This window comes from Podarcis vaucheri, assembly GCF_965113315.1.
Source record: "Podarcis vaucheri genome assembly, chromosome: 10".
Taxonomy (NCBI): Eukaryota; Metazoa; Chordata; class Lepidosauria; order Squamata; family Lacertidae; genus Podarcis; species Podarcis vaucheri.
Window position 1 is genome coordinate 21,795,499 of NC_138748.1, and position 18,608 is coordinate 21,814,106.

The window sequence follows — 18,608 nt, forward strand, 5'->3', positions numbered from 1 at the left end:
TGTTTTCATTTCATTTAAGTTTTTTTGTGAACACATTAAAAGAAGGTACGCAAACAGCTTTTGAGTATTGCTTGGTGTGTGCTATATTGCCCAGTTTGCTCTTGGTGGTACAGTGGTGCCTCGCAAGACGAAATTAATCCGTTCCGCGAGTCTCTTCGTTTAGCGGTTTTTTCGTCTTGCGAAGCAACCCTATTAGCGGCTTAGCAGATAAGCTCTATTAGCTGTTTAGCGGCTATTAAAGGATTAGCGGCTAAAAGGCTATTAGCGGCTTAGCAGCTTAGAAAAAGGGGGGAGCGGGGAAAAATCGGAACACTCGCAAGACGTTTTCGTCTTGCAAAGCAAGCCCATAGGGAAAATCGTCTTGCAAAGCAGCTCAAAAACGGAAAACCCTTTCGTCTAGCGGGTTTTCCGTCTTGCGAGGCATTCGTCTTGCAGGGCACCACTGTATGAGGACACTACTGCAATGATTAACTTGTTGCAAAGTATACAGTGTGAGTGCAGCATTTTATCACAAACCATAATAATCCGTATATTTATACCAGATTTTATACATAATCTTCAGAAATGTTTTAGAGGTATTCAGAACTGGGGAAAAGGGCCTACTTCATCAATCCAATAATGCCTTGCTCTGGTCACACCAATTTATTTTTAATATACCTGATTTAAATAATGTTTAAACATCAACTGTAGGAAATTTTATAATTTTTAGTTTAGAATTAAAATAACATGTATATTACCCATATCAATCATTACACACTCACTTAGAGATTAAGGCTTATCCACTTGTAATATATTTTGGTTCATATATAGCAGATAAAAATATTTAGCACTCTTTGTGCATTCATTTATTTCCAAAAAAAAGTAGTAGAACATATGAATTCATCACTGACGCTTACCACTGAGTTTGCATTCCTATTTACAATGAATTGTTTAGAATGAAATATTTTGGGAATTGTTTTAACTTGCCACTTTCACAATCTTAATCATTTCCCCTTTTTAAAGCTCGCAATTACTAGCCTGTAACTTGTGCAACTTAAATAGCAACAACAGATATCAAACAACAAAGCAACTTCCGGCACCAATTTAACTAAGGCCCTTTGGTCTTTGATGCACCAAATTAAGGCCGCTACCACTTTGCAAAGGTATAGAATTAAACAGAGGTGTTCCTTCAGATATCTCACCTATAAATACTGTTCGCACCCAATGTAAATAAATCATCTTTTCCAAAATTAGTTGAGTTTTTAAGCATTTATACTGCCTATGCCCAGCATTGGCCATTGTTATGACAGCAGCAAACTTGTTCTCAAGGGAGACCTGTTAAGATAGAATGTGTGTACATGTGATAATACCGTTTTGGTTGGCTGGAACATGCCATAGATTATTTCGTTTGGATTGTGTGAGAGGTGGCCTCTTTTCCACCAGGGTGTGCAGACCAAGTGGCCCAAGGCTCTTGGTGCTCAGTTAAGTTAGATTCAAGCAATATCCACCCTTGGCTTCAAAATGTCTTGGGCCAGCCTGCCCACCTATATAGATCACGGTTTCCCAGACTCGGATCTCCAGCTGCTTCCGGACTACAATTCTCACCATCCCTATCCAGCAGGACCAGTGGTCATGGATGATGGGAACTGTAGTACGAAATCAGCTGGAGATCCCAGTTTGGGAAACCCTTCTCCAGATGAACTGGGGTGTACCTGCCTTGAGAAGCCCTTCTCTTCCTTTGACGGCAACCTTCTGAGCTTTGCAGCACCTCAGCAAGTTGGAGGCCACTCTGCCCATGCCCAGAGGCCAACGACGTCTTACCGAAAGCCCCTTTTTGACCAGGCTGGGGACCCTGCTGGGGGAGCCACTCCGCCCGCTGCCAGCCCAGGACAACGACGCCTCCCTTTGCAGCGGGAGAAGCCTGTGAAAAAGCAAACACAGCCAGGGCGTGTGTCCCCCCCCCAAAATGCAATCTTCTCGAGGGCTTGTAAGCGACGTCTGGAAAAGGGGCCCGCAGAGGCGAACTCCTCCGTTGGCTGCGGGTGGGGAAGCGACGCCGCTCAGCTCAGAAGCTACTCTGGCGTCCGGGATTCCTTCTCTGCCAGCAGCAGCCTCGCCCGCCCGAACGCCCTCCGGACGCGTCGCCTTTTTGAGCCCTCGCGCTCCCCGTACCCGCGGCAGCCAGGGGAGGAAGCGTCAAAATGGCGGCGGGAGGAGAACTTTTCGGAGTGAGCGGCGGCGGCGGCTGGTGAGTTAAGCTGTGAAGGGGCAGCCGGGGAGGGGTGGGGGGCACCCGGTTGTAGGAGGCGAGGCGGAGTAGGGTGTCATGGGCAAAGACAAAAGGTTTCGGCCTCCCCTCCCTCACACTTGGGTGGGGAGGGGGGGGCGTCCCCTCAGAAGTGAGCGGCGCCTTTGCCAGCCTCGGCTACAAGTGGCGGTTGGGCAGGTGGGGGGGCGGTTCTTCTCTCTCCCCCCCCCCTCGGCCGTTTGCTGAAAGGAAGGCGCTCCTCTTGTCTGTCTGTCTGTCTGTCTATCTATCCAGTCCGGGCCTTGTGATAGGCTTCTCCCCCCCAAGGTCCGCCCCCCGCCCCACAAGCGGTTCCTGAACTAGCGCAGACTTTTGGAAAGAGGCCTGCAAGGCATGGAAGGGAAAGAAAGTTGGGTGAATAGGGAGGAACTCGCCTTGCTCCTCCGGGGCAGCCAGGGAGCCAATCAGGCGCCGCGTAGCCGCGAACCAGGTTGCCGAGCATCCCAGCGCACCTGGCGCGACGTCACTAAAAGAAAAAAAAGAAAAAACCTCAGGAAGGAAGTATTCCCCTCTTCTTTTCAGGTTTGAAACGGGGGCTCTTCCCCAGGTCTTTCAGAACTCAGGAAGCAACAATAGCGAAGCTCCCTCTAGAAAATTTCCAAAAATGGAGCTGTCGAAGTCTTCGGAATTCTTTCTCAGGTTCGGTGTTCAACGAAGAAAGAGGAATTGGGGGGGGGGCGTGTTTGGCATGATATCAAAACTCCAAGGCAGGCATAGGCAAACTTCGGCCCTCCGGATGTTTTGGACTACAGTTCCCATCATAGAATCATAGAGTTGGAAGAGACCACAAGGGCCATCGAGTCCAACCCCCTGCCAAGCAGGAAACACCATCAGAGCACTCCTGACATGTGGTTGTCAAGCCTCTGCTTAAAGACCTCCAAAGACCACTGGTCCTGTTAGCGAGGGGTGATGGGAGTTGTAAGCGAAAACATCTGGAGAACCGAAGTTTGCCCCATGCCTGCCAAGGTGTGCACTTTTAACAGTAAAGGGGGAGTTACGCAGATTTACCTTATTTACCTTTTTAAAAAAAAAATCTGCCGCCCAGTTGAGCTCTTGAGTGATCCATGCATTTAAAAATTCAAAGGCAAACAAAAGGAGGGGAAATCAATATAAATCTCACCACAAAGGTGAGTCTAGCATCTTCATGATACTGCTTTCACTGCATGCTGGAGATTCACCTCTTTGAAGTTGACATATATTGTATGGTGGAACCACCTCTTTTGCTGAAAGCATATGCTTTCAGCAAAAGAGGTGTTTCCACCATACTGTATATCTTAACTTCAAAGAGTTCATTTGGAATGGTTTTACTTATTTTTATTGTGATGGTTTTGTTCATTTTTATAATAAATGTATATTGTATATTGTTGTAACTTGCCCTAGGATCTTATGGTGAAATCTGATAAATAAAACAAACACATAAACCTAATAGCAGGAAGGGGGGGTGTGGGTGTGGGTGTGGGTGCGCGCGCGCGCGTTGCACTCAACATTAAAATTAGGTGTAAAACATTAAAAGCCCATCCGACTGAAAGAGGCTTCAGTTTCTGGCAAAAGACACATTGGTTCATTCAGACCAACTGGGCTGTTCAACTTTATATTCCTGTAATGTTTAAAACATGGAATTTTGTATATTCAGAATCTAAAGCAGGTGCCACTTGTGAGCACATATTTTTAAACAAGATTTACATATGATCTGCGCTACTGTTAATGTATCATACCGAAATTAGAATATTAAGTACCAGTATTTGAATGCTGATAATAACTATATAAACATGCCTATTTGCTTTATCTGTAAACTTGTTTAAAATGTTAACTTGAAGTTAATGTGGTTTTTTTCTTTTTCTTTCAGTATGTCAGTAATCCCTGGCAATTATTGATGAAGCAACGCTACAGGAGGCTGCTTTTGCTTCACGGTTATTGGAGGAAATTCAAACAGTTATTTCCTGTGAACTGGATGCAATCACTACGAGTCAGCTTACATGTGTAGATCATTGCGTTACTGTGTTAGCCACTGTCTCTATGCAGCAATGACAAGACTAGATGAGGCGAACCGAGAAGTGAACATGCACTCATCTGTCCGGTATCTGGGCTATTTAGCCAGAATTAATTTATTGGTTGCAATATGTATGGGCCTTTATGTCAGGTGGGAGCAGACAGCAGATGCATTAATACTTGTAATTTTTATCCTGGGACTTTTTGTTCTTGGAATTGCCAGTATACTTTATTACTATTTTTCAATGGAAGCAGCAAGTTTAAGTCTCTCTAATCTTTGGTTTGGATTTTTACTTGGCCTTCTCTGTTTTCTTGATAATGATTCTTTTAAAAATGATGTGAAAGAAGCGGCAACCAAATATTTGCTGCTGTCTTCCATAATCATAAGAATATTGTTTGCTTTCGTGCAGAGGATATGTGGCTGTATTCATCATCGACCAACTTTGCTGACAACAGTTGAATTTCTTGAGCTGGTTGGATTTGCAATTGCCAGCACAACCATGCTGGTCAAAAAATCCATGAGTATTATCTTGTTGGTGGTGGCTTTGGCAATGCTGATTATTGACTTACGGATGAAGTCTTTCCTGGCAATTCCAAATTTGGTAATCTTTGGAGTCCTTTCCTCTTGGTTATTTTTTCCATCCCTACTCATACCAACGAACCCATTCGCCTTGGGATGCTTTTTCAGCTGTCTCATAACGGATCCTCTTCTTGACATTTACTTCAGTGGACTTTCAGTTACAGAACGTTGGAAACCCTATTTGTATCGTGGTAGAGTATGCCGGAGATTTTCAGTCATTTTTGTTGGCCTTATCGAACTTATTTATTTCATTCTTTCAGCCCTGAAACTAGGCGATTTGGATGTCTGGTATTTTGTGATACCTGGCTTTTCCATTTTTGGAATTTTCTGGATGGTCTGCCACATCATATTTCTTATAACTCTCTGGGGATTTCATACAAAATTAAATGACTGCCACAAAATATATTATACACACAGGACAGAGAACAACAGCCTTGACAGAGTTATGGCATCAAAAGGAATGCGTCATTTTTGTTTAATTTCAGAGCAACTTGTATTTTTTAGCCTTCTTTCAACAGCAGTTTTGGGTACTGTATGTTGGCAGGTATGTTATAATGGTTTTACATCCTCTTCTGTTGCTCTTAGAATGGGGGGATTTTGTATCAAAATTCATGACATGTAGCAAGTTGCTGCATCTGATGTGTAGTAGAGTCCCTGAACATACCAAACAAGCAACTCAATCAGATGGGTGGCATATAAATAACACAATTACTATTATTATTATTATCATCATCATTATTTTGTTCCACAGTGGCTTAGATTAACTGCAAAATATGGCCAGTTTACAGCAATGGAATGAAGACACCAGATGATGTTACTTTATGCTCAACATAAAATAAATGACAATTTGTATGATAGTTTGGAAGCTAGTTTTATTTTAGAGTGCATACACAAGAGCCCTTCATTTCTCCATATAGAAATTAATTGCAGCCTTGGTGGGGGAAGTTAAATATGTTCATTCTTAACTATCCCACAATAAGTTTGCAATGCTACCTTTTTTGCTACCATGAATATTTCATTTTAGACCTGGAAAGGTAGCATGTAAGTTTTCTAATAAGCAACAATAAATCAATATATTTTGCTATTTTCAAGGCTGTTTTCATGTTGCCTCATGCAATCCATTATATACTTCCACACATTAATCTTGTTAGCACTACAGTTTATATACTGAACTATTTACAGTAGGGTTGCTGAGGAAAATTTGTGAATTACAGATTTTTCATTTGTATGTGCTAATTGCTATAATATAGCTAATGATTGCATTTGCTTTTATTTTAGAAATTCAATGGAATCTTCATGAGTGTGTTTCTGATTGTCTTGCCACTAGAATCCATGGCTCATGGACTATTTCATGAACTGGGCAACTGTTTGGGAGGAACATGTGTTGGCTATGCAGTTGTGATTCCTACCAATTTCTGCAGGTATTATGCCTTACAAGTCAACAGTTAATGCAGGCATCTTATTAGGTGAAGTTATTAGACCAACTTCAGTCTCTCCCTCACCAACTAAATACAGTGGTACCTCGGGTTACATACACTTCAGGTTACATATGCTTCAGGTTACAGACTCCGCCAACCCAGAAATAGTACCTCGGGTTAATAACTTTGCTTCAGGATGAGAACAGAAATCGCACGGCGGTGGCGCAGTGGGAGGCCCCATTAGCTAAAGTGGTGCTTCAGGTTAAGAACAGTTTCAGGTTAAGAACGGACCTCCAGAACGAATTAAGTATGTAACCAGAGGTGCCACTGTACTAAATACTAATTTGTTGACTTAAATTTGGATTAACTTCACACACACACACCCGTCTTTTGTCCTAATGGTACTCTGAAAAGTTAAATATTTTGACTTGGCTCCTCATGTGCCCTCTGTGAAAAGAAGGGATTTAAATCCACTGGAGGGTCCACTGGCGGAAGGAATTTTTTGCAAGTACCCCCATCATGTTCTGGAAGTTCACCCAACCCTCTGGAGCAAATTTTCAGAGTGCATAGGAGCAGATTTCCAGAGGGCATGGGGAAACATAGGGTTCCTCATGCTTGCTGGCAGGAGTATAGTTAGGAGCCAAGCCACTATGTGTGTGGATGTAATGATTTGTCTGCCTTTCCTCCTTAACATTTGTTAATAAGAAAATACACTAAACATAATGAGAACAAAGAGAGAGGGTTTTTTGTAGGGCAGGGAGAAGAATAAATGGTGTAACGCCCCCGGGCAAATGACGAGGCCATGCTCTGTCCTGGAGACCCTGCTGAGGGACTTCAGTTCTGCATTTGTAGGGGAGACAGAAGGATAAAGCTGCATCCATCTGTGTGCGCTGTGCTGTGCAACCTCATCTTTGTGGAATGGGGGTTGCTGTTGGAGTGAACATGTGGAAGAAGAGGATGGGTAAAGCTCATCATGGTTGTGGAACACTGGGTGGGTGATCACCTCCCAAACTCTGTTTATAAGACCAGTTAAGCTAGTTAAGAATGTAACAGACAGCTAATTAAATTGGTAGGTGGTAATAGAGGATTATTTACCACCTAAACAAGAAGTGTTTAAGTACAGTGGTGCCTCGCAAGACGAAAATAATTCGTTCCGCGAGTCTTTTCGTCTTGCGATGTTTTTCGTCTTGCGAAGCACAGTCCGTCGCAACTGCGCCTCTTCAAGCGGCTTTAAGAAAAAAGCGCAAGACGTTTTCGTCTTGCGAAGCAAGCCCATAGGGAAATTCGTCTAGCGAAGCAACGCAAAACCGAAAAACCCTTTCATCTAGCGAGTTTTTCGTCTTGCGAGGCACTACTGTAGTACAGATCTTCTCAGTGATTTAGAGACCTGTTTTAAGACACTTGTAACTGAACATTCTAAATTAAACTAAGTAAGTCCGCACAGTGATGAAGTGGTTCAAAGCTCAGCTGTGGGTAGTGAACAACATAACACAGGAGTAACTTCCATTATTGCAACATAAGGACTACCTCCATTAATGACAAAAGCTAATTTCTCCCTTTTCCTTCTTCTCTCCCCTCTGTTTCTTCTAGTCCTGATGGCCAAGCAACACTGCTTCCACCTGAGCATGTACAAGAGCTAAATTTGAGATCCACTGGCATGCTTAATGCCATCCAAAGGTTCTTTGCATATCATATGATAGAGACTTACGGCTGTGATTATTCAACAAGTGGAATTTCTTTTGACACCCTTCATTCTAAGTTAAAATCTTTTCTTGAACTTCGGACCCCTGATGGACCCAGACATGATACCTATGTGTTATATTACAGTGGCCATTCTCACAGCACTGGAGAATGGGCGCTTGCAGGTATTCTACGTTTGAAGCTTTTCATAATTCTGATTTCTTTGTCTTTGAGAATATTTAAGTCTTAAGATTAGATAACCTGATATTTATGAAATTAATAATCCATTTGAATCATAAATACTATGAGTAGGTCAAAGGGAGAGGGAGTAGAAAAGGGTTTTAAAATCTCATTTGTGCATTTGATTTATAAAGTGTTAGAAATTTTCATATGCAATCTTATCTAATTATTACACCTTTTCAAAAGTTGCTGTGGAAGGTGCATATTCATTCAAAACACTACAATATTTTGAATTTTGCCCTTATTAGTTTCTTAGAAGAGTTTCCAGACTACAAAACCAGCACAAACAGCTTGGAGTGAGATGTTATTTGCTCTTCTTTCATGTTGTATTATTTCTGGGTTTTCCCCAATTTTATACTATTCCACCTTTGCAGATGCATTAATGGAAATGGGACTGCAGTAGTATAACTGAAGAATCTAAGCTAGTGTCTGTTATACAGTAGTCAAAACTGGAAATTGCAAAGGAGTGCAAGATTATTGTAGCTGACTAAAAGCACTCCATGCTGCTGCTGTTATCTAAAGAGGCTTAACACAAAGTTGGGAGCAGTTATAAACAAAATGTCAAGAGAAAGTGGTAACGGAGGAACAGGAAGAAGTTCCTTGACAGTCATATGTGAAGCTTGTATGTAGGCACTTCACAAAATTTGCATTAAAGAAAATATGGCATAATCAGAAGGAGGAAAGGGGCACTAGTGACAGATTGATTTTGATCAGTTTACTTAGCTCTCACAGTGAAAACCACAGCATACAGCCTATCCCTGCTTTTTGAATACAACCAGAATTCAGAACTGAAGTGTGGCTGATATTGTGTGCCACTTTTATCAGTCCTTGATATCCTGTGCTAGGTAGAACATGCAGTCATTAATGGCATGTATCCTGCAGGAGAGGGGAGGTAAGAGAATTTCAGCTCATGCCCAGTTCTTTGGATTCAAGACAGTGTATCGAGTCTCCTACCTCTGGAGAAGATTAAAAAAATTTGGTGAGAATGAAAATCTAAACATCCAGTTAGTAGTCAAATATGAACAGGATCCTCTGAGGAATAACTCTGTGTAGCAGAGCAGCATAGACTTAGGACTCTAATGACATCTTTAAGGAAGGTTTACTGTATTGGGCTTGTCTAATGATGTTATTTCATTGTTGGAGGCTTGGTAGTTTAACAGTGGTGTGTAAAATAAACTGCTAAGTAGTCATAAATAAACCATGAGCAGCAAAACAGCTTGGAAAGTTGAGTTCACTGACTGAACGCAGTGTCAAGGTTTGGGCAGTAAAGCTTTGTCTGTATTACTGGAACTGCCTGCTTAACTGCCACCTCTTCAAATGTGCATGTATTCTGCTTAGAATTACAGCATTTGTATGGAGCAAATAGAGAAAGCAGGAAGTAGCTATATTGTGTTAAGAGAAGTATGTGGACAGTTTGTTTTATTTAAAGATTCTGATCACAGCACGTGATTTTAGGGGGGGACATACGTGCTTTTCAAGTAGTGTTTCTTTACTTAGGCCCAGAAACTCTACTGAATATAATCAGCAGTGTTCTTTCTGGATTTTGAAACTATTATTGGAGAGACCCCAGAACATCTCTATTTTAGCAATATTACTCGATAGCATTCAGTCAGTTCCCGAAATGCACAAACAAAGGGAGATTTGCCATTTATTTTGTTCATTACAAATGAATTACTGGAATCCTTTTTTTAAAAAAATTAATTTTTATTACATATTTTCTTGGTTTACAAAAGTACATGCATTGTTTCTTAAACAATGTGGTAGCACTTTGTGAATTAATTAAATAAGAAAATGATACTGGAAGCTGACCATTTTTCTAGACTAGTGCAACCGAGGAGTTCAGAGTTTTGTTTTGTTTTTCTTCTTTTATCACCGTTCCTAAAAGAACTGATGAAAGTCCTAGGGCAACATCTCTCCTAATTAAAAGTCAGCTGCTCCCACGAGTGGCACTTCTGCTACTTAAGAGTTAGGGTGGCTGCTCCAGTTACTTCTGGTTATATATCATGCTTCTGCTTTTAGGATCAAAATGGAAATTCCTAGCAAGAGCATGGAAACCTGGTCATGCCGAAGGCATCTTGCTCATTTTAGATGCATGGACTTTTAGTGAAGGGTCACAGTTTTTAGACATTTGCAAGGGATTAAAAAGCTAAGCAGAAGTGAGTTTTTAAGTGGTTCCTGAATGCCTTTACTAAGTTAGTGCCAAAAGCATGAATTTCTCAGCTATGATCAGAATTAACCATAGGTGCAAGGATTGGAGGGATATTTTCAGTTTCTGGGCCCAAACAGGTAATTAATCTTTTAATTATTATTTTTGTCACAGTTGATAACTTGGGTCCTCTATTCACTAGCATTCACAGCTTCAATCCAGTGTGCACAGCACCCTTTTCATATGCAATCAGTCTAGAAATTGATCTGAATAGGAGAACATTGTGGAAATGTGTTCCGCAAGTATTTTACATCCCAACCTGCTGTGTTAGAAGCTAAGCTGCCATGTGAATGTTTCATTTTCAGTAACAATTAGATTTCTGGTTTCCCCACAGGTGGTGATGCATTACGGCTCGACACACTTATAGAATGGTGGCGAGAAAAGAATGGCTCTTTTTGTTCGCGGCTTATTATACTGTTGGACTGTGAGAACTCTCAGCCGTGGGTTAAAGAAGTAAGAAAAGTCAGCGACCAGTATGTTGCAGTTCAAGGAGCAGAACTGGCCAAAGTGGTAGACACAGAAGAGTCAGACCTCCCGCACCTTGGTGATTTTACTAGAGAATGGGTTGAATACAACTGTAATCCTGACAGCGACATCAGCTGGTTTGAAAAAGGGCGTACTGTGAAAGCCATGTATGGCGTGTCAAAGCGGTGGAGTGACTACACATTGCACTTGCCAAGTGAAAGTGATGTTGCCAAACACTGGATGATATATTTCCCACGCATCACTTACCCACTGATTCATCTGGCAAACTGGTTCTGTGGTCTTAATATCTTTTGGGTTTGCAAAGCTTGCTTTAGGTGTTTGAAAAGATTTAAGATGAATTGGTTTCTTCCCACAGTTTTGGACACAGGACAAGGCTTCAAACTCGTCAGATCTTAATTTAAGAACCAAAGATGATAAGAACTGGGAACTCATAGAAAATATGACTGATTTTTATTTTTAACAGTTTACTGTTTGAAGAAACTTTGCTACTTTTGTAGCTGTATTCCCTTTGCTCATTGTCACGAGCAACTAAAGTATTTGCAAAGGGTTTAGAAACCTCATTAGAAAACAAAAAGCAGCAAAAATGTTAGTTGTTATTGAGCTGAATCTGAATTCCATGAAAGTTATGAAACATGACCATGTCCTTGAGAGACTGGTTTGTCTGCACACTTGCACAAATTGATTTAAATTGGCACAGTTTCCATGCTTTTTACTGTTAAATTCCTGATGTGTTCTCAGCACACCACTTGGCACTCATATATAAAAGGAAGTAATTATGATCATACGTTGCTTTGATAAATTCCAGGCTTCCAGAAATAACAATGAACTGAAATTAAAACAAAGCAAAGAACTATGTCAGGAAGCTAGTAGCAGTCCAGGAATGCTTAAGTGAATGTAAGTTTGATAGCCTTTTTTATTGGAATTCCATGTACTTAGAACAGCAACCTTACAAGATGCATATATGGAAACAACTTTCATTGATGTCAGCAGTATTCTTCGATGGCAAGGCATGAGGTTGAACCCAAATCTTAGCCATCCATAAGCAGAAAGACTCCTTCCATCAGTGGAAGGCTTTTGATCCAGTTCAGAAGCTGTTCTCTCCAATAGATCATGGTATTACAGATTTAGAACTCCTTCCAATGCTCTGGCACAGGTTTTTTGAGGATGCAAAGGGCTACAGGAAAAGGAAGCTCAGCAAAAATATTCCCCACTTTCTACCAGTGGAACACCCCCTGTAGAACTCCACTTCCGCAGTAACAAAATCTGGATCCAAGCCATCATGTTTCATCTTGGATATCATAGTTAATATCTTCATCAGAGTTTGTAATGGCCTCACTTAAAAATGATACAAAGATAGGCAGGGCCTTGAATTCACTATTGTTGAATTCAACAAAGTTGGCTTGGTATCAGACCAGCTTTGTTGTCTTCACTTATATTAATCAGGTGGTAATGATCTCCTGAAATATATTTCTCTCCTCAGACTGAAGCACATTATCTTTCTTTATGTAAGGGAACACAAAAGGCTGTTTGTGGAAAAGAATATATGTTCTTGCCTCTTTGGGGCTTCAAAATCTGGCCTTAATCATTTTAAATTGCAAAACTGGAAGGGGTTGAAAAAGGTGCTCATATGAGAGAGATGATATGAGTACTGTAACTGCCTTTTGAATATTTCCAGCTGTTGGATTTTGGCTCATTCTATTCATTTAAATAAAAGCTATCATCCACAAATAATTTTATCACTTCGCTAGAACTGCCAGCTCTTAAAACTAAAATCCCTGTAAACTAGTATCACACCCCCACACGTTTACTTTCCATGTGGAAGTTCAAGTGTCAGGTTTCTCTGTCATCTATCAAATTATATCAAAACTCTGCTTCATGAAAGAACACATACTGAGACACACGGTGCCTTGAAAGCACATTTGAAACACATGTTCCACTTCAAAGAATTATAGGCCGCCATAGTTTAGTTCTCACAGAGTTACAATTTCAAGCAACCATTAACAAACTACAGTGCCTAGAATCTTTGAGGGGGGAAATGTGCTTCAAATGTGCTTTAAAGGTATAGCGTATATGCAGCCCAAGGCAAGGATGGTAGTGGGTATGTATAAACGTGACTACACATCCAAATTCTTACATTAACTTTTTAAAGGGAAAGTTATATTATTTTTAGCTACCTGTCAAGCACTGCAAAACAAGTATTCACTATTTAATGCATTAAGAGCAATTCACATATCCAGGCAATTTGCCATAGAACATTTGCTGAAAACAGCCATTTAATAATATTTCTGCACTAAACAAACCTTTCTCTCACATAGATCATGGTATTACAGATTCCTGAATTTATTGGTAGCAATTTCTTCTCTTGCATAGCCTATCCCAATGGCAGTAATAACCTGCAGATACCTGTGTTCCTAAACTGGATGTTTGCACAGAGAGATAATGAAGAGATGCTGGTGAGATCAACTGTAGGTTTGTTCGGCACAAATAGTAACAAATATCAGGGCCCCCTTCTCCCACGACTATTATTCTGGGATGGAAGTATGATCAAAAGTCAGGGAGTGCTGTTTATTCCAAAATGAAATGAAACGTGTGCACAGTTAACTGAGGGATGTCAGAATTTGAGGCAAAGGAAGACATTGAACAAGTTGAATGACTTGTCACCAATATATGACGTTTATTAGACATGTAAGCAGGCCCAGATGAATTCAAGGAGAATATTCCTACCCTGACAAAGTGTTACTGGGTTTCTATTTTCAAGTGCAGGTTCAGCTGAAATGTCATATTTGATTCCAGATTAATAGTTTCCAGCAACCTACATCACATTATGCTGAATGGAGTGAACAAACTAGAAAGTAAATGATTTACTGACACCCAACATTTTGTGTGATTCTTTTGATATTGTTTGAGAATGACATGGTTCTGTGCAGAGATTAGCTCGGCTCTTTACATTTCATTTTGCTTCCTTTTTATACTTCACATTTCCTAGAACGTGTAAATGTTCATGTCTCCAAATAGTTTTCATCTAATTGAAAAGCAGATAAATGATCTTGGCAAAAGGAGGAAGCCATTTCCTTTCTCATACAATTGCACTTTCATCTGTTCTAATTTCTTTAGCAGTGCTTTGAAACTTTCTCAGCATTGAAAATGAAACATTTCTGTTGGATACATTGTGCTTCCTTTGGATTAATCTCACTAACATTGAGCTAAACCAGAGTGCTAAAGGAGTTTATTGGCAGCAAATGGATAACATTACTCTTATTTTTTCCCCATTGTTACCACTCAGTTTTTTTTTTATTGAATTTGTTCTATAAAGGGATCGTTTAAATATATGTGGCTTTTTTGTATGCTTCTTTTTAAATTTTGATTTCTCAAGTTCTACGTTCAGTTACCTTTTCAGGTATTCAGTTTCATGGTCTTTTTGTTTGTTTTATTATTTTCTTATATTCAAAATAAAAACCACAATAAGATTGACTGAAAGTAACATTCATGAATGACCTTACCTTTATTTTCTACCTGGGAATGAGACAGCTAGAAAAAAGGCTGGTTTGCACTTACTGCTAAAACCATGGTTTTGCATTATGTGCACGACTGATCTGCTAGCTAGGGATGATGGGATTTGTAATCCAAAAACAGCTGGAGACCCAAGTTTAGGAAACCCTGCCTAGCTCATGGACTTTGCTAGCATTTAGTTTCACTTTCAATGAATCCTTGTTTGTAAACTGGTTTAAAATAAGCACCGGCTAATTAAACAAGCTAGCTTTGTTTGAAGTCGGTTTGCCTAGAAACTGACCAGAGCTAAGTTTTAAATCACACAATCCCTGGTTTGTATATGACAAACCAGGATCCTTTGAAAATGAAACTAAATCCTAGTACACAGAAGGGGGGGACCTCATGTGAATCTCATTTCAGCAGGTGCAGGTGAAAATGTTGATATACCACCCTTCATGATTAAATTCCACGGCAGCTTACAAAAATGTCAAAATACTATATTCAAATCATAAATGTGGAAATCCACAATAGAAAAAGTATCAAATCAGTGTATCACTAAAACCAAGGTATTAAGATCAGCAGAAGCATACTTAAATCATTAAGTATTTAACAGATGCCAAAACAGGTTTCTGCCTCTCATACCTGATCTTTAGTGCATTAGGCGCTCAGCTCTTCAGATGTCACACCTTAAGATCTATTGTTCTTTCATATTATTAGCATGTTTTCATAGAAAGGAAACCCATGTGACCAGTTAGAAGGAGTGCTTAAAAGATTGCTTCCTTCTATTTCAAGCAACATCTTTCAGCAGATAAAGCTATGCATGCAGCCCATAATGCAGCTTTGCATCGTACACTGCAATGCTGTGGCAGCCATGCATGCAACACTCTTGCACCAAACCTTAAAGGAGTAGCTGCCGTTCTGTCTGGTTCCGCAACACGGTGTTATACTAGCTGCACCTTGCAGCAAGGACATTTTGTTTTTTTTAAAGATATTGAGTTTTCACAAATTATAAAATACAAACAAACACACACAAAGACAAACAAGTATAATTTCAAGTCCTTATTCTCTTAAACCTTACTTCACCGACCTCCTCATACCTCCCTTTTCTGCATTCCAATTTCAAATATTTAGTTCAGCAAATCCTCACCCTTAATCTAATTGTAATCCTTTCTTTTCTTTTAACCGCAGCAAGGACATTCTGTAAGCTGGGGGCAATTGACCATCGTCTATGAAAATAATACTCTGCTTAAGATCATGGGTAGGCAAACTAAGGCCCGGGGGTCAAATCTGGCCCAATCACCTTCTAAATCCAGCCTGCGGATGGTCCGAAAATCAGCGTGTTTTTACATGAGTAGAATGTGTGCTTTTATTTAAAATGCATCTCTGGGTTATTTGTGGGCCATAGGAATTCGTTCATTTTCTTTTCCAAAATATAGTCCGGCCCCCCACAAGGTCTGAGGGACAGTGGACCGGCCCCCTGCTGAAAAAGTTTGCTGACCCCGGCTTAAGATCCATCAGCTTAGTTTACTCAAGTTTAGTGAAATAAGCTGCATTTGCTTCCAGTACCATTGTCTTTCCTCTGCAAATGTTTGATAGCCTAATAATAAATACGGATTCTGTATGATTTGTCTTAAGTGGATATTAAGACAGAGCAGCATTTAAGAAATGCTGCACTACTTGGGCTACTCAAGTTTTTTTGTTCTGTGTGGGAATAGCAACCTGCTTGCATTACAATCACCAGATGCAAAGGCTGCTTGAAAGCTTCTGTACAGTATTCCGGTCAAGCTATATTGACTGCACAGGGTAAAGGGATCTTTGCTTAGAAGTCTATCATTTGATAGTTACTAGTTTTCCGAGACATCTAAAACCTCTGCACCTTCAGTATTCATTTATTAGGGGACCAAAGCACATGTTACGTTAAAGGTATATTTACATATTTTAAGGGGCAGGGGCTTGCCAGAATTAGGGCAGCACCTTGTTTGCAGGGGTATTTAACCTTTTTCTCCACTTGGCAGTCCTGATAAAAATTGCCCCATACCCACACTATTGACTTTAGTATGTATGTATGTATGTAGTCATAGATAGATAGATAGATAGATAGATAGATAGATAGATAGATAGATAGATAGATACTCTGCCCATCTGGCTGGGTTTCCCTAGCCACTCTGGGCAGTTCCCAACAAAATATTAAAAACACAATAAAAGATCAAACGTTAAAAACTTCCCTAAACAGGGCTGCTCTCAGGTGTCTTCTAAAAATCAGATTGTTGTTTTTCCGTGACATCTGATGGGAGGGCGTTCCACAAGAAGGCCCTCAGAGCTGGACTTCAGTGTCCAGGCTAAATGATGGGGGTGCAGACACTCCTCCAGGTATACTGGACCGAGGCCCAGTAATGCCCCTAAGGCAAGGGTGGGGGAACCTTTTCTTTTTTTCCTTTGTTAAGACCCTTTTCCCCTAGGGGGCTGCATGCCAGGAGTGGGCAGGCCAGAGCAGAAAGTGGACAATGCATCCTTTTCTTTCAGCCACCCCTCACCCTCCCACATTATATTAGGCCAAGGGCTACATCAGACATAGGCAAACTCGGCCCTCCAGATGTTTTGGGACTACAACTCCCATCATCCCTGACCACTGGTCCTGTTAGCTAGGGATGATGGGAGTTGTAGTACCAAAACATCTGGAGGACCGAGTTTGCCTATGCCTGGGCTACATGTTGCCCTCCCCTGCCTTAGTGAAGGGAAGCCTGCTTGCGGCATGTGATTAACTTGTTCTAGTGTTCAACACTGTGCATTTTATGGTGCTCCTCTTAGCAGGCCATCAGATTGCATTGTTAGCCACTTTTCTTAAATGGGATGCCTCATTCATATTTAAGGTGTTGGGAGGCTCTGATCTAAACAGGAAAAAGCAGGTCTGTGCTGTTGCAGGTGCCTCCTTCCATTTGGATATTATGTGGACATAAATATTGCTCTGTGTTAATACATATATGCAGTTAGCACATTTCTATTTAAACATTTGAGGTGAAGAAGAATAGGTTTATGGTAGGAAATAGTTAATGTAAGCCATTTCTTGTGGCATAGTCCTAAAGCAGCCTGTCATCTCTCAGTGTTTCATATGCACATCTTTTGCATAATGCCTTGTGAAAAGTACCACAGCATAAACAGCATGCTAATGTGCCAAGAAATGTCTTCTGAAAGAATTTAATTGGAAAAATGTTTCTACTAGAAGCAATAAGCCAGCTGTTGATTAGGAACCAAATTCTCTTGGCAACATTAGTGGGATTTTGCAACACAAACTTTATTCAGCCATGATCATATTCACTAAGTGCACAATGAACAGAATTAAACCTGCATATTTGGCATATTATGTTCCCATGAATAGTCCAACATAAACAACTTGGGAAGTTAAATAATTTCAATGAACACATCTTTGTTCAACACATTCAATCATCTTCGACAACCCCCCTCCCCAAAACTGAAAATAAAACACTAGAATGCAGTGTGTTGAACAGTAACAACAAAAAAACAACAGTGTGAAGGCTCAAGAGAGCGCCAACTGAAAATGCAATAAATTATTTGTAATGTGGAGAGTTTCTGAATTTCTGATGCAAATATTCAGACAAGTGAAACTTGTGGCTACTATGGTTTGCACTCTTAGGACCTATTGTGAGCCACTCCTTTATTTAAAAATTCTAAAGAGATTTAGGCGAGGTTGAAAGCCAAATCTTCTTAGGTCTGAACAGGGAATATTGGTAGTAAAAGAAGAAAAAACACTGAGTTTTGTTTTGAGTATACAAGAACAGGAATTTAGGTACTGCAGCGTGTGGCAGCTGTGGAGGAGGGGGACAAAGAAACCCACTGCGGTGCATAAAAACATGCATTTCCCAGGTCTTTAAGACAAGGATAGAGAAAATGTTTCCCTGAATTTACTTGCAGATGGGCTAAAAATGAATATGATGAAATGGCTGGGAATGATGAGTAAAAGGCCATTGTTAAAATTCTACTAAGTTACTAGTGTTGACTCATTCAAATCTCCCCTTAGTGTGGTTTTTTTTATTCAGCAAACTTTTATTCAGTCGCGCCGGGCTCCGAAGGCTTGCGGATAGCTTCCTGAAGCCTGCATTCGCCCCATAGGACACACACACATTTCCCCTTCATTTTTGGAGGGGGGAAAGTGCATCCTATAGGGCGAAAAATAAGGTAACTCCCTTTCAGTGATGAGCCTAACACTGATCAGTG

The 18,608-nt window shown here is 40.5% G+C and overlaps 1 protein-coding gene across 2 annotated transcripts; it reads left to right on the forward strand.

Annotated features, from left to right (window-relative positions):
* The first annotated feature begins 448 nt into the window (after positions 1-448).
* Positions 449-14,215, forward strand: TMEM168 (transmembrane protein 168). Of its 2 annotated transcripts, none has more exons than XM_082239671.1 (5): positions 449-2,227; positions 4,134-5,400; positions 6,135-6,277; positions 7,865-8,139; positions 10,735-14,215. In XM_082239671.1, the coding sequence occupies exons 2-5, from the start codon at positions 4,264-4,266 to the stop codon at positions 11,280-11,282; spliced, it is 2,103 nt and encodes a 700-aa protein (XP_082095797.1). In that variant the 5' UTR covers positions 449-2,227; positions 4,134-4,263; the 3' UTR covers positions 11,283-14,215. The 2 variants fall into 2 exon arrangements, with proteins under 2 accessions (XP_082095797.1, XP_082095796.1); XM_082239670.1 differs by lacking the exon at positions 449-2,227 and adding an exon at positions 2,737-2,926.
* Positions 14,216-18,608: the final 4,393 nt, after the last annotated feature.